The 17,038-nt window shown below is 33.7% G+C and overlaps 1 protein-coding gene across 2 annotated transcripts in view; it reads left to right on the top strand.

Annotated features, from left to right (window-relative positions):
• Positions 1 to 17,038, top strand: part of LOC141461146 (dual specificity protein phosphatase 22) — a 64,973-nt gene that overhangs the window by 35,258 nt on the left and 12,677 nt on the right. For both annotated transcript variants that reach the window (XM_074141912.1, XM_074141903.1), the window contains exons 3-5: positions 5,494 to 5,618; positions 13,591 to 13,762; positions 16,269 to 16,447. In XM_074141912.1, the coding sequence (XP_073998013.1) occupies positions 5,494 to 5,618; positions 13,591 to 13,762; positions 16,269 to 16,447 (476 nt within the window). The remainder of the gene's footprint in view (positions 1 to 5,493; positions 5,619 to 13,590; positions 13,763 to 16,268; positions 16,448 to 17,038) is intronic.

Raw genomic sequence — 17,038 nt, 5'->3', positions numbered from 1 at the left:
GCTACAGCTGGAACTATATTTTCTCATAATTTCGAATAAATACCGCTAGATAGCATAGGCCTGCATATACTTAAAACCATGTATTCAGTACTCCATTGCATTGCATGGTCAAAATATACATCTTTCAATGTCTAATATTTTAACACAGTTCCCTTATTTTATTATGGAAACATATTCTTCTGATCATTATCACACATTGTTCTTGAACGTTTCCAGTCACAAAAGCCATAATGATTTGCTTGAAAGGCTCATTGATTGCAAACCATTATACATGGGTAACCAATGTATGGAAACAACAGGTTCTATGATCGATAACATCTTCGTACACGTAGGTGTGCTTCTCCTAAGCTAATTCTATAAGCTCACTGATTCAGCTGATGTCAGACTTCTAAGAATAATGCTATGGAATTTACTTGTATTAGGATAGGAAAGCTGGTTTAGACAAAGCTCATTCATTGCGTGTTGAAAAAAAGTTGACAGAGTGAAATCTTTCCGTGCATTTTTTAACCTCCAATCCTGTTAAAATTCAACTATCCAGCTGAATAATTTTAATCCTATGAACGTTAACGTGAAGCTGAAAACCTTATTCCTTACACATACGTTTACGGTTTCATTAATACAGCATGAGAATTCAAGTAGTTGCCAAATTTAATCGATTAACTGACAGTTTCTCGATAAAATATGTACAACATGATCCAGCGTGGATGATAAGGGTCTTTGTTTTGTTTCTATTTTTAATACAAGATTCAAACTATTTCTGTTACAATAAATATTATAAAACAATGATGATTGTTCATCTTGCGAATGGATATGACATAGATTTGGAACTGGATACCTTAATTTTAGTCTCAATGTTCTTGATAATTGCATTATTTAAGTTCAAGACTACCATTTGCAATCATGTGTAAACATATTATTTTAATTCAAAATAATTTCTGCAATTTGCTAAATAAATTCAACGTTTTTAACACCTTTATTTGTTTATTTATATTTTAACGTTATTTATTTCATTATTTTCAGTTTTCTAAGTTTCTAAGTTAAGCCCAGCTTTCTCTTGCAGCAATTTTGGAAGTAAGAGTCAAATTTTCTTCAGTCTGTATTTGGCCAAATAATATTTATTGCCTACTTCAATTCAGAGCAACTACGTGACTAATTTCGCCAAATTTATATGAAACTAATTTAACCTGTCTAGATTGAATAAATCAAATTAGATTTGTCCAGATGTTTTATCATTGCATGGTCGATATACCAAGTTAATCATTACCACACATTGTTCTTGAACGTCTTCAATCACAGAAGCTCTAATGATTTGCTTGAAAGTCTCAGGAGAACTGAAAGGTTCTCGAACAAACCTGAAGAATCATCAAGAATAAAAAAAGAATTCCCAATTAGTTCATGAGTGTTTCTTCTTCTTTTCATGGCCCCATATAATTCCTCTTACACTGTTAAGTTGATAAAACTTTCAGTACCCTGACATAGCACTTCAGAGAATAGTCCAATGTTCCCCGCTCCTGAAAACCTCATAACCGGAGATCCTGGGTTCGAATCCAGCTACCAGCCAGAGATTTTCTCATATAACAATATACATCAACTGTCTGTTGATAGATAGTGTTGCCTACTACGAGAGAATGTAATGTCCGGAGACTGGCAATGCCACGGAAAAAAGCTCCGGGCGCTAATGACCTCAAACTTTAAAGCGCCTTAAAAAAAAAAAAAAATGGCATGTGGTTTTGAAAGAAAAAGGATTATATTCAATATTTACGCAAATTTCTAACTCTCATTTTTGCTTCATATGGAATCCTCGCTTAAATTGAATACTAAAATAACATAGCAGTTCCGTTGACCATTATTTTCCCCGTTTTATCAGACCCTAATGTCATAATAACGTTGTGTTAGACTGGTTTACTCTTCTATAAAGAATTGAAAGAAGTTTGTAAAATCGATTGAAAGACGTTCTATTAATTCTTTGTATGGGTTTGAAGTAAGATTTCAGTTAATGAGTCTCTGTTAGCCTGTTCATGTCGACAATGTCTAGAGGTCACTTAGGCACTTAAATCTGTCCTTGCTTCAGAAAAATACTATTTAAACTACTTAACAATATAACTGTTTTGTTCCTATCACTAAACTGCCATATCTATTGTTAGAGATTTTTACATTTCTCTTTTAATTCTGCAAATGAAGTTACTTTGCTTGATAAAGAATGAATGAATTCCCAGTTTCCATTCCAGCGCGACAATACAAGAAAGCAAGAAATGATTGTTCCCTAGATTTTTTTTTTTCCTAAAGAAATTATGGTTCTGTCTAGAACGGATAAAAGATGTCTTCCATCAGTGAGTAGGACTAATTCCCACTTAAGGATAATAGCCTGTTAAAAATTTCGATCTTACACAATAATATGCTCTACTTTAAGGACAGATCATTCTCCTCTTTTTTGTATATTTATTATTTTAATGAGTAAAATATCCAGCAATTAGTATTTATTTAATATTTTTGGAAGTTTTCGTTTTCCTTCTTCTGTTTGCGCTGATTAACCATTTTGTACATTCATTTTAGGTTTCCGAGCGAACAATCCTAGCCCAACGAAACTAATTTACTATTGTCCGAGAACCTGATCAGGATTACCTTACCAAATTTTCGACAGTTTACGTATCATGCAACTGGTTTCTATTTATCCAGTCAGTGAGGATATTGATTTCATTCTCAACTCCAGATACAACTGTTTATAATAGATCTTTAGCTACACTAGGATTACCAGAGCCATATCTGGATTGGAAAGTAAATATTAAAAAAGTGAGAGTGGTAGTGCAATTGAGGCTGTGCAATTTGTCCAAGGCAAGGTTCTATATTAATGACACCTATTATGAATTTGATGAAAACAATCTTTGCCTCCATTTGTAACTCTTTTTCTCCTGATTCAGTTCTTCATTTCCTTTTTGAATGTACCTCACTGTTACACATCAGAAGTCACTTTCTCAACTCGTACCATTCTTCAAATGAGTCTAAAAATGATAACCTTCTCAAGTTGTTAGATATAAATAGTGTGCATCAAATTAATAATGTTTACAGTTTTATGTACCAAGCTATGAAGCTCAGAAGTTCTTTGCTCTTAGAGTGATAACTGCTGAGTAATTTATGTTTAAGTTATTTTTCACTTATATACGTACAGTGACTCCCATTAATATTGGGACAGTACATACAGAAGTTCAAAATTGACGAAAATTAAAAGTGGCACCCATTTATTCAAATTTTTATAAATTCATTTCATTTTATAATTACTATTAATTAAATAAAAACTATTTAAATAAGTACATAAAAATGTTTTGGTAGATTAAAAAATATATATATAATAATAAGAGCAAATTCTACCTCTTATAAATATTGGGACACTATTATAATTTATAGTTTGTCCAAGGTTTTGCCCGAATATTTATACAATTTGTAAATATATACCTTAAGCATATATTCAATATGAAATTAATAATTAAATTAGTTTATATAAATCAAGCCAGGTGTAACATGTCGCGCAAAAATACAAATACAACGATTGAACAAAGAAATATAATTTCTTTGCACAAAGGCAATAAAAAGTGTTAGAGAGACAGAAAAACTGATCGGACCTAAAACATCTACTGCCTGGAACATCATTCAGCGTTACCAAAAAGAAAAAAGAATTGTTTCAACCCCACAAAAAGGCCGTCCTCAACTGCTCTCTGAGATAGAGCAGCGTTATATATTAAAAGAATTAGAAAAGATCACCGACTTAGTGCTCCAAAACTTCTATGTGAAATTTTTGACATGTTCAGAGAGCAAAAAAGGAGCAGAAACAGTTCGGAGAGTGCTAAGAAAACTCGACTATCATGGTAGAGTAGCCTGGAAGAATCCTTTTGTCAGTAAGATAAATCGTGCTAAGAGAGTGAAATTTGCCGAAAAATATTCCAATGTAAATAGTGACTTTTCGAATGATATACTCTAGCGATGAATCAAAATTTAATGTTTTCCAGTCAGATGGAAGGGTTATGGTCTGGAGGAAAGCGAATGCTGAACTCGAAAAGAAGAATTTACAGCCAACTTTAAAGGGTTTTAAAGCTGCACCTCCGGGTTGAGGTGGGTCAGTTCTGGTTTGGGGCTGGATGTCCGCATCAGGATTTGGAGAATTAGTGTTTATTGATGGAATGATGCACAAAATGGTTTATAGTAATATATTAAAATATAATTTGAAAAAAGTGCCCAAACATTTGGTATTTTAGGGTCTTCTAAATTCTACCAAGATAACGACCCCAAACCTACGGCTTGGGTGATACGTCAGTGACTGGTATACAATTGCCCAAAAGTATTCCAAACCTCTTCGCAGTCACCAGATCTTAATCCCATTGAACATTTATGGCAATATTTAGCCAGTGCTTTAAGAAAAACGAATAATATCTAACAAAAATGAATTAAAACTATGTTTCCTGGAAGAATAGGAAAAAAACACCACCTGAATTAACCAAAAACTGGTTTCACCTATGCCTGATCGTTTGAGGGCTATTTTAAGTCAAAAAGCAATTATTAAATTATTACCAACCAATTATTAAATAGTAGGAGATTTTAAATATTGAACATTTAAACACTAGCACTTCTGGTGTCCCAATATTTTTGAGAGCCTTATTTTACACTTTTTCAAAAAGTGCTAGGTACCTAACAGTTTGGAATTTCATCGATTTATACTTATATATAATTTCTACAGATGTTGCTAATGTAATTTAAAAAAAAAAATTCCAAACTTTTGTATGTTGTTTTCATTTTCCTTTTAAATCATTTTGTAATAGGTGTCCCAATATTAATGGGAGTCACTGTATGTCATTGAGTTATTTTTAGTTTTCCACTTTTTTACCTCATAAAGAATAGTTTCCTTTATTTTAATACTATATTAATGAAATGTTATTTTATTTATTTATTTTACTTTATTTTGTATTTTCTATTTTTTTATTTTTTACTGTTTGTGCAATTTTTGTTACAACTCCCAGCTAAAGGTATTCATTCACCTATAAGCTTGTAAATAAATAAATAAATTATCCAAACAATCTTCAGACATAAGAGCAAGTTTTTTTTTCTGTCTACTGGTTCTCAACATGTTTTATAGTTATATTTTTTGCAAAATTCTCTGTTCAAAATTACGATTTTTTAAAGGAAACTTCTTTATTGATAACTGATTAGATCTATAGCCAAAAAATGAGAAACAATTGTTTCTGATCTATCATAAGATTATAATCAAGAAGAAACATTCGGAAGAGAAACAAAGCTTCTTCCCTGCTTGAAGGAGAAGTACACCCTTCCTCAATCGGCAATCTGCTGTCACCCATTTCTTTGTCGATTTAAAATTACAAATAACACCTCTTGAAGAATACTGTTCAGTTTTGCTTCTTTTTTTTTCTAGAGTTTTGCAATTAGACTTCTAGCCTATCAATTTACAATTATTGGGTTCGTTAACGAAATTTTTCTTATTATTTTCAGGATAAACACTATTTATGCGTGATGGCGTCAGATACTCCAGACCAGAACTTAACGCAGTACTTTCCTATCTGCAATGACTTCATTCATGCAGCTCGCCTGAGAGGAGGCAATGTTTTAATTCATTGGTAAGACCCAATGTTTGTTATTATCTTTGAATTTTACTATATAAAGCAATATAAAATATCAAGAAAAAGTTTGCTATGATTTTCTATGATATTAAACAGTTTTGCAACATCGTTGAAATTATTTATCTATTTACAGAAAATGACAATGTAAAAATGGATTATAGGTAGGTTACCTGAGACCAACAATCATTGAGGTCTCCGTAAAAGTTGTCTCAAGTCACGGTATTAAGATGGAGCTTTCTCTTGCTTTTTTTCGTGGTCCATAGAAAGCAAATACTTTCACTCATCGTATAATTATTTCAGCTGAATTAAATTATTTCTTTAAAATAAAAATTTAAGTCTGTTAGGTTATAAGTTTTACTTTAGAACTCGAAGAGTATTATTAACTGAGAAGACAATTAATTAAAGATAGGGGTCGGATAATCAAGAACCTGCTCCACCTCCCCCTCATGATTACTCTGGAACCAGTGATCATAAAATTAAATTATAAACAGAGGTAACTAACGCAATGAATGTCATAACCCATAATTAAAAGAGGTTAATGATTTTATGAAGTCTGCTACTGTACCGACCTCCTAGTCACCTTTATTATGCTCTTTATTTAATAATTTATTTAATCCTTCTCACTGAATAAATCTTAATCACCAGACTGTATTTTTTATTACGTTAATTCTCTTAGAGTGCCCATTTTAATCTTACGCTGAAAAAACACATCAAATTAAGGAGTACCTAAGCAATGCACTCCTCTGACGAGTATTCCATTTTAAAAGAAAAGATAAAACCACTGATCTCTTAACGATGTAACTTATCTAATCATTTCATTAGCCAAAAATAAATTTTGGTTTCTCATTGTTCGAATACCGCCTAAATGCAATGGAGTACACGTAAAATTTTCGCTGAATAGTTGCTAGGTGGTAAATTTATCAAGAGGGTTTATTTAAATTATAATCAAATTTTTGTATAACTTGACATTATTCATTCTAAAATTTATGATATTCTATTTAAGTTTGATAAGATTTACTCCCGGGTGCCTATTTTTTAATTTAAATGCCTTTTTTACATTTTAATGTGAATTAAGTGCAATAAGTTCGAGCATTATTACCCGTTTCAGTATAATTTCCTTTCCTTCTTAATTCATTCTTCGACTTTTTAATTTCGTCAGATTTGTTTTTCCTCTTTAAAGAAGTGAATATGGCGTCCTAGTCGAACTTTTGAATTCTTTAATAATGCTGCTTTTGAAGGCTGCTGAATGGGAAAATGTCTTTACAAACCCTAGATATGCTTGGCTTTTTATTGTACCATTTTATTGTAGTTTATTTAGGCGGACACTTATAAGAGGACAGCGATTTCGAAAACCTCTGCTGTGAACACTCTTACATTCTCTTACTAGTTATATTTAATTCTTATCACTGTAGAAGGAATCAACTCGCCCCTCTCCGTAAATTATCTTTTGGAAACCTACTTTACCAAGTCATCTGCCTTTTCTTACCCTATTTCAGAGTCTAGGCACTTATTTGTGGGCGATATTCTACCCTTCACTGAGCAGTTTTCCCCGTAGCCCTAGCTTTGTGGTATCTTGAGGCAATAATTTTCTGGCCATTATTGACCAACGCTAAGATGGCAAATTGGGAATCAGATTCCATTCTTTGGGGTCCTTTAGAGGGAACATTAGATCCCGCCACTTCTTGTTACAGTGCTACTTTTTGACTTACTGAGATATAATGGACACTCAGTGAATAGCTAAACGCTTAGAAGAAAAGCTAACATTCGTCTTATACTTAGGTTTCAAGATTGGCGAGGAATCGGTCAAATAAAACAACTCGTCTTTTTGCCAACGTTTCGACAAATATATTGTCTTCTTCAGGGCCTGGATATTACAAATACAAATACAGGCCCTGAAGAAGACAATATATTTGTCGAAACGTTGGCAAAAAGACGAGTTGTTTTATTAGACCGATTCTTCGCCAATCCTGAATCCTGAGTTTAACAATTTACGGTCACGAAACCTATATATTCATATTCGTCTTATACTTGCTCCAGTCAGCTGGGGTCGCTTGTTAATAAACTTCCTCAGACCTTAACTTTAAACATATCAACATAATTTATTTCGGTTAGCACTAGATCAAGTGAGGACTTTTCGCCTTTGAAAGTGAAAGAAGTATAATCACTTCTCCATCATGATTCCATCTACCGAGCACTCATTAAAAACTTTTCAAATTACGGTATTGGTTGAAGAATTTTGCTAACAAATCTACCGATTTATTGATCGATTTCTTGGTAGGTTATGGACATAAACTAAATTGATTTTTGGCCCTGCATCTTTATTTCAGCATCTACAGTCTCTATTATATGACTCTCGTCCGTACCACGTAATTATTTGAATTTTGCTTGTCAAGTATTTTCCAAAAGTATTTATGAAGTCATGCTGGTCTTCAATGGTCTGCGTGAGGAAAATCTTCTAAAAACAGGATTTTAATATACTCGTACTATAAATATGCGTTTCGACAATGCCGAACACGTCAATATTTGCTCTTTTAAAGGTATTCCTACATAAAAAAAAAATCCAAACCTCCCACGTTCAAATAGAAAGGTACAGTGCCCTGAAAAGAGCCCTTTGATGTTTTACTCTTCACTTAGGTTGCATGATGTCGAAAACAGATCAAGTAGGAAGCAAAAGACCAACTCAAATATCAGGAATTTCCAAAAGGCTCTACTAAGAACCTGCTTCCAATCTATATTTTATTTTCGATGGTCTTATTTGATTATCTAATAGAGGTTCGACGTTTTGTTAACTTCATTGGCAATAGTCGTTATTTTAAATATAGGATCCTGATAGATTTAACTCTAAAATTTAAAATGTGAATTTGCTCTCCTTTTTCTAAAATTTACTATTTAAAGAACGATAATACGTTCACCAAGTTATTGCCCGATTACCACTTTTCACAAAAAGTAAGTGAACAGTTTTAAAGTACTCGTATAGCGTTATGTATAAAACCCTGGATTCAGTTTAAGACTTTTAAATCATTCAAAGAAGATTTTCTCATTAAAATTTGTTGAAGAAAAGGTTTATTCGATTTCTAGCTAACAGAGTTTTGGCCGTTATTCTCGCTAGATAACCAAAACAAACCACCGTTCTCTGGCATTGCGACATTGACAGTAATAGTTACCTCACAAAACAATCAGTTCAAATTGCTGTCTACCTTTCGCAGATCAATTTAGTGCTGCCTCCCTTTCAGAAGTTATTTAAATTAGTTTTATTCTCATTTTTCGCATTAGGAGTGAACATACCAAGTACCAATGAGATCATTTCACTTCTTGAATGTATACCTTACTTGCAACTTATCATCTTTTGTTTCTTTCGAGTCATGTTTCTTTGTTTTTAATTTGTTCATATACGAAAGTCGTTTGAAAAGTCCGTGCAAAGTCTGAGAGATAGCACCACTGGCGCGTATCGAGGTTATGTTTATTAGTTAGTAGCATCTCTTGGAAGAACACGCACCAAGTTTCAGCCAGATCGGTCTATTTCTTTGTGTTTGGCATTCGTTTGAATCGAGGAAGTCGAGTGATTTTCAAAAAATGGACGAAAAAGAATTTCGTGTGTTGATTAAACACTACTTTATGAAAGGCAAAACGCATCAGGAGACTAAAGAGAAGCTTGATAAACATTATGGTGACTCTGTACCTTCGATTAGAACAGTTTATAAGTGGTTTCAAAATTTTCGGAGTGGCCATATGGGCACAAGTGACGCTGAACGTTCTGGACGCCCTGTTGAGGTTACTACTCCAGAAATCATTGATAAAATCCATGATATGGTGATGGATGACAGAAGAGTGAAGGTGCGTGAGATTGCTAGTGCTGTGGGCATCTCGAATGAACGGGTACATAATATTTTGCATCAACATTTGGACATGACAAAGCTATCCGCAAGATGGGTGCCGCGATTGCTCACGCTTGACCAAAAACGAAATCGTGTGAAGTGTTGCAAGGACGGTTTGCAGCTGTTCCAGAAGAATCCGCAGGACTTTAAGCGTCGTTTCGTCACTGTGGATGAAACATGGATACATCACTACACTCCTGAGACCAAAGAACAATCTAAACAATGGGTTACCAAGGGGGAATCTGCGCCAAAAAAGGCGAAGACCGTTCCTTCGGCCGGAAAGATTATGACGACTGTCTTTTGGGATTCGCAAGGAATAATCCTCATCGACTATCTGGAAAAGGGTAAAACTATTACAGGTGCATATTATTCATCGTTATTGGACCGTTTGAAAACCGAGCTGCAAGAAAAACGCCCACGATTGGCCCACAAAAAAGTCCTTTTCCATCACGACAACGCACCAGCTCACACCTCAGCAGTTGTGGTCGCAAAATTAATGGAAATAGGGTTCCAACTCGTTTCACATCCCCCCTAATCTCCAGACTTGGCTCCCTCGGACTACTATTTGTTCCCCAATATGAAGAAATGGCTGGCGGGAAAAAGATTTTATTCAAACGAGGAGGTGATTGCAGAAACGAATGGCTATTTTTCAGACTTGGACAAATCCTATTATTCGGAAGGGATCAACAAACTAGAGCAGCGTTGGACGAAGTGTATAAGCCTAAAAGGAGACTATGTTGAAAAATAAAAAAGGTTTACCCCAAAAAATTAAGTAGTTTTTATTTTTGCACGGACTTTTCAAACGACCCTCGTAAGTCTAGTTTTCAAAACGAAATATCAACTGTTTTATCTTATGAAATAAGTAATACCAAAAAAATCTAAATGTGTATTGTTGTTTATATTTTATGTGGAGGTTATTTGAAAATTATTAAAAATGACTTTTTAATGATAAGTCTTATTTATCTCTAGAAAAAATACTTTAATTATATCGCTGTTAAGTGGCAAGCTGGTGACTAGGTTTAGTGCTAACAGTTTGGGTGGAGTTTAATTTTCTTCTTTCCGCAAGTTTACCCCGACGGCACTTGTAATTAGTTTACTCTAGTTCCTATCAATTCACTGGGCATGAAATACTTACAAATACTGGGCTTGAAATAATTTTTTCTACAAAAGATGTAACTTGTAAATTGTTTCTTTTTCTCTTCATAATGATGACGTATCTTTAGGAATGAATCTATCCATGTTTTTTATTTCCAACTAGAAAAACATGTTTTCAAAGTAAACTCAGAAAGAATTTATTTTTTTGGCAACTGTTCAAAAATGTGACATTTATTGAGTCAATCTAGTTTCATTGGGAAATCGGGTCAGGAAGTCAGAGGTTACTTTTTAATCTTGTTCAACAATTTCAGCCACTTTGTCCAATGATTTCTAGGCCAATATTTAGTTACTCAGAAAACTAAGTTTTTTGATATAATTATTATTTTTTTTATCTCAGTTGAAAATAAATATTTTTATATATAAAAGAAGTAAAGTTTTAGCAATTTTTCGAAGTATGTAATTAGTTTTTGTGAGAGTTTCTATAACAGTTCTGTGGTTGCATTTTTAGATTTGTGTCTCATTCATCTCCATCTTGACAAACGATTGACATAGAACCTTCACACTCGACACAAACGAACTGAATCACAGCTACAGAATATTAAATAACTACTAGACAAACGCTCAAAACTCATTTTCCACAACAAACGTCAATTTTACAACACTCTACCAGCTCCAATATGAACTTATGGACTTTAACTGCCAAACGCACGAATCTCAATTGCATTCAGTGTTTGCAATCCTAAATCCTTCGTACCTATTCAATGCTCTCTTTTACATATCAAACCTCACCTTCCATATCGACTTAAAAATTTAAGTCAAAACTCCTTTACCAAAAGTTTCTTTCCCAACTATCCTGCCATTCGAAGTCACTTATTTAAGCGATCTTAACCTCGTTCCTACGAACCTTCGAAGACGTTTGAGGCAGTTCCACTATTTGAATGCTTGATGTCGACTATCAAAGGGAGTACCACTTCCTAATGCCTTAAAGGCCTATTACGGCTGTCATCTCTGGATGGCCGTCGTTCTCAAAATCAAGCCAGATGTGTATGCCCTGGCCCTAAGACAAAGCAAATACTTAATGTACATTTCATTGAGTGATTTAGCATCAATGTCAATGTGGTCCCTTAAGTCTACAAAAGTATTTTTATATAAAATGATGTGTAATTTGTGAACATAATGCCTTAAAGATGAAAAGTCGCTGCAATTCTTCATAGCGATTGAGTTCCAACTTTTTTAAAACATCCTCATTCTTAACTCTGCTTTTTCCTACCACCTTTAGTAGTAACCAAGCCAAACAATTTTTACTATTTTTTGAATAGTTTTAAAAGAACTAAATCCTTAATATCATCTTGTATACAGTTAAGTTGTCATTGAGAAGATGTCGCTTCTTTAGTAAGTAAGTAATTGAATGTTTAAATTTATATTAAACCTTAAAAAAAATGTATATCTTTATAGCTACGAGTATGGTTCAATAGAAGCCAATGACGAACCTCTGTTTGTCTGACGGGGCAAAAAATGATTTATAACACGGGAAGCATACTTCATTGTTTCGGTAGCCATAACTTCCACTTTGCTGTCGTCTTTCTTGTCCTTGAATGGAGGAGGATGATGTGTGGTAGGGTCAGACCAGAGTTGAATCGATTGCCCGACCCTTTACCCTATCTAGCGGCACTTTAGGCTCTTCTCGTCTTTATCTTCCTCTCAGCCTAACACTCTTATATGAAACCGCTAGATTGCAGGCTTTGGCGGTTGGCAGTTATTAATATGAGATCTGCGCTTATTCAGCAGTCTTCTTTTTTTCCCTGTTACTAATTGGATATGTTTATGTGACTCAGATGTCAAGTGTTCATCTTTTATTCCACTTCCTTAGTTAAATTAATAAGTGGTATATCAAAGTTTTATTTGCTTCCACTATGCTCTTAACTTGATAATTTAACTATCAACTTAATGTTTAATTGTGTTAGGAAGTAAACATAATTTAAAATGCATAATATTGAAGTTATGAACGATCTTTTTGATTCTAATTTTGGTTTAATAATGAGAAGAGACGTAATTTTATTCGTGTAAAAAAATATTTTTAGAACTGGCTGCAGTAGAACTTTTAAATCCTACAAAAATCCATTGACATTTGAAAACAAAACAAAATTCGATTTAAAATTGAGATTGCTTCTTGAAAACTATAGAAATATCCACTTTAGCGTGCAATATGCCGAGTTTAAAGTATTGAACGGGTTTCGAAAACTTCGCGAGAAACTAGAAAAAAAAACAATTCAGGGATTTGCACTTTCTGGTCACGGTCATGATCAGCAATACGTTTAGTCAAAAATTTGGGAAAATATGTCAAATCAAAGTAGTAGATGTACATAAACGCAATCATTATTTAAGTTTAAATAAGATTATTGCAGACATTTTCGAAGGATTAGAAAAACTGAAAAAATCCATTCAGCAAATCCACCAAAATGGCTTGGCATCAAAAATCAAATACCAAATTTAACTCCTGCGCTATTTCCTAACCAAAACATCAGAGGCAGATTTGCTTTTAAGTTCAAGAGACTTCAAAAACGGAACTTATATATTGCATTACTTCTTTTTCGGTGAGTCAGAGAAAAAATCGCTTGCTTATGATCTAATCTAAGTCTATGATCCAAGCTCCACCAAGATATCATAGATATGCTGTAAATTCATGTCTTAGAGATTGATAGTGTTAAAAAAATTCGAATATTTTTTCATTATAACCTGTGGATCATTATATGTTTAATTGACTAACAATGCAAAGTATTTCTTTATTATTCTTCTAACCAGCGGATCTAACACTGTAGCGTTCGCTGTGTCTTTCAACGCGGTAACTTACAATTTTAATGATGTTTCTTCTTCTTTCCACTATATACTTGAGTGAATCTCAGAAGGAAGTGTGTGATCATGGATGTGAAGAAGACTGATTAATGCTATTTATCGACATTATTTTTCTCATCTAACGCAGTAATTTTACTTTGTTTCAGTCTAGCTGGCATGTCTCGTTCAGTTACTGTAGCCGTGGCGTATATAATGACTGTTACTTCTCTCAACTGGAAGGAAGCGCTGAAGGTGGTAAGAGTGGGTCGTTCTGTGGCCAATCCCAACACTGGTTTCCAGAAACAATTGGAGGAGTTCGAGATGACTAAATTATATGAAGTGCGTACGGTTAAATCTGACAGTTTACTATCATGTCTCTAATATTTTATAATTGGATTGGAATAAAATATGTTTATGGGATTTGTTGATATGAAAATGGAGAGTTTGTTAAACGAAACTCCAATCTGACAAAAGATCTGATTGGGGTAAACTATACAAATTGCTTGAACTTAACAACCTCCTCAAGACTTATGGTGTTAAATAGTTTGGCTGAGATACTCGCAGAGGTGCCTTAATCTCTAAAGGAAGGGCTAATCGTTTTCCTCGTTCTGAAAATTTGTTCACTAAGTCAAGAAATATAGCACAATTTTGCTAATATTATATACAGAAATTTGTTTTTTGTGTATAGATTCTACGTGAGTCAATCTAATTTTGCTAATTCTATAATCAACTTAAGCTGATAAATAATGTCGATATTAAGATTTAATGTTTTTGCTTAAATAAGCATTATATATTTTTAATCTCCTGGGCAAAAAAGTGGCGGATTGAAATGAACTCACAGAAATGTCAGCAAGCCACGTTTACTCTCCGGCGGGGCTCCTGTCCTTCCTTGTGTGGCGGAGCAATCCTCTTCCTTGTACAGATCTGGTGCGCTACCTTGTGCTCTACATAGAAAAACGACTCACGTGGAACACATATTAGACTTAAAAGACAAGCAATGACAAAACGTGCGAAACTGCTTTACAGACTACTTGGATGACGCTCCAAATTACCCATAAAACTCAAACGCTTAATATACAACACTATTCTCAAACCTATATGGACCTATGGACTAGAGCTGTGGGGTTCAGCCAAACCTACAAACATACGGACAGTCAAAACTACTGCTGCAGATAGTTGACGCTCCTGTCTACGTAACTAACCTCACTCTTCACAGCGACCTCAACATTTCCTTTATAGACCAACTCGCCAAGACTAAATACCAAAAATTCCATACTGCTCTCTCGACTGGCTCTAATCCTCTTGTACTATCTCTCGCTTCTTCCGACATTCCTAATAATCCTCCTCGCCGACTGAATCGCCGATGGCCCCGTGACTTCCTCACAGTCTGAAGACCTAAACGTCATCCTTCTCCTGTAGAGAGTGCTACCGCTGGGTAGTTTCTCTCCTCCCGTACCAGTTCATCACTCTCTCCATTTTTACTTATTGTATACAGATAGTAAATTACAAAATATATATATATATATTTTTTAATCTAAGAATCCAAAATTTCGGCAAGGACTTGAGAACTTACATTACAAAGAAGTTAACTCTTCATTAAACTAGGTCTTTGCTCATCAGTCACATTGCTTAATAAGTTGTTAGTTGGTTGGTAGTTATGTAACATAATTTAGACTGATTTATTACCAAAAATAAGGGAATAACCAACCAACAATAAAATTTAAAAGAAATTAGCCCCATAAAATAAAAAATATTGGGATTCGTGGTAACAGATTTCCATCCAAAGTGCCAGAGTACGTTCTTTTAATAATAAGAAAGTTTAAAAAAATATATATTTTTTGAAAGAACGAAGTCTGGATTCAGGAAAAGCCACTCTTGCAGTGTTCATGTTTTTAGCGTCAAGCGAATTCAATAAAAAATCGAGGAGTCAATATAGAAACCCATTTTGAATTTATTGACTTTCTTAAAAAATGATTTCATAAAGACTGAAGTTTCGGTCCTAGTGGAAAAAAAAGAAGTTATCGCTTCCATTGAATTTAAGCAGTTAGATATCTTTATGATGATTTGATAATAGGAATAAACATAGGCAGTTTTTTTACCAAAGGAACGCGAATGAACCAAAGTGTAAAGCAAAGATTCACTTTGGTAATTTGCACTTCAGATTTTATAGTATTTGTCTGACAAATGCTTAGCAGCTTAGAGAGAGAAAGAATTGCTGAAGCCAGGTGCAAAGCGGTACCGGGTTCGATTCCAGTCAAGGCCTTAGATCTAAATGGAGCATCAACGTGGTAGTTTTAATAGAGAATAAAATAATTTAAAAGAGCTCGCGTGGTTGATGTGAATTCTGCCTCAATAAGAATCATGTCTCATTAATTAATTTACATTATATTTTATTTGAATAGCACTCGCTTTATTCATAACTTAACAGTGACTTTTTTTTGGCTATTTATTATAAAGTAGCAAGGATAAATCTTGCACCGTAGTTTATATTTATTTTTTATTAAAAAGTAAGTTTGTGTACTAAATTTAAATTATTTATTTATTGTTCACTTTCTTAAAGGTTAATTCTCTCCTAAGGCGGTTTTCCTTGAATATTACAAACCATTGAAAATTATATTCATTTATTATTATCAAACCCAAATCTTGGAAACTGGTAAGACTAGCTTCATTGCTTTCATTTAACATTAGGATTATACTTTGGGAAATATCCTTTCTGATCTGCTCTGGTCCTAAATTTATTCTGTTACTATTATTTATTCTATAACCATTACAGACACTCAATATTAAGTCTGAAAAGTGAATACGGTATTATTGAAAATTCAATTTTTTTTAAATTTTTTTTCAGGAAAGACGTCGATTAAAAGAAAGATTTCCTAGTCTCGCTTTATCAGCAACCGATGAAGCTGAATGTCAAATACTGTTGAATTCATATGAAGGTCTTCTATTATCTCGCAATATCTGCGAAGGAAATTGTGCGATGGGCGAAGTCTGCCCTACTGGATTATGCAGATCACCAAGCAAAACGTTCGTGAACTGTTCTTTTCAATTTGATTTCTTTTTTTAAATTTAATAAAATTATTTTTTTTTTTTAAAAAAAATAAATGTTTAAATGTTTTCCTACGGCCGAGTGGAAAATTGTTTTTTACCACATGGTTACTAGTTGGGAAAGAACCTTTTTGTGACATGCACTTGCTTTCCGCAACTTAATTGTTGCTGTGTAAAAATAAAATGTGATAATGATAGAATTTAGATGTGTATTATTATCATTGTTGCGTTATAACATAAGCAACAATGATAATAATACACAATATCCACAACTTACTCAGAGTGAGTTACCTAGCAGTAACACTCCAATAACATTTTAATTTTTTCTGGCTCTCGTCATCAGAGAGGAGTTCGCGAGGCCACAGTCTTTTAAGACGTCTAGAAGGGTTGGCTGGAAATGTTCTGGAAGGTAGATGTTGTACAAGTGGATTGTGATGAGGTTGAATGCTGAGATGGAATTTTCTTTTACGGGTTTTAGCAACTTGTAGGACGATAGGAATGTCTAATTCCGTGTGAATGGTTTGATTGGTGACGTAGAAAGGACTATAACTATAGAGCAAAGTATTTTAG

This window comes from Rhodnius prolixus, unplaced genomic scaffold (assembly GCF_049639745.1).
Source record: "Rhodnius prolixus isolate KJV_2025 unplaced genomic scaffold, Rpr scaffold_1, whole genome shotgun sequence".
Classification (NCBI taxonomy): Eukaryota; Metazoa; Arthropoda; class Insecta; order Hemiptera; family Reduviidae; genus Rhodnius; species Rhodnius prolixus.
Note: the sequence above shows the minus strand (reverse complement) of the source record. Positions and strands in the feature narration are given on the sequence as shown.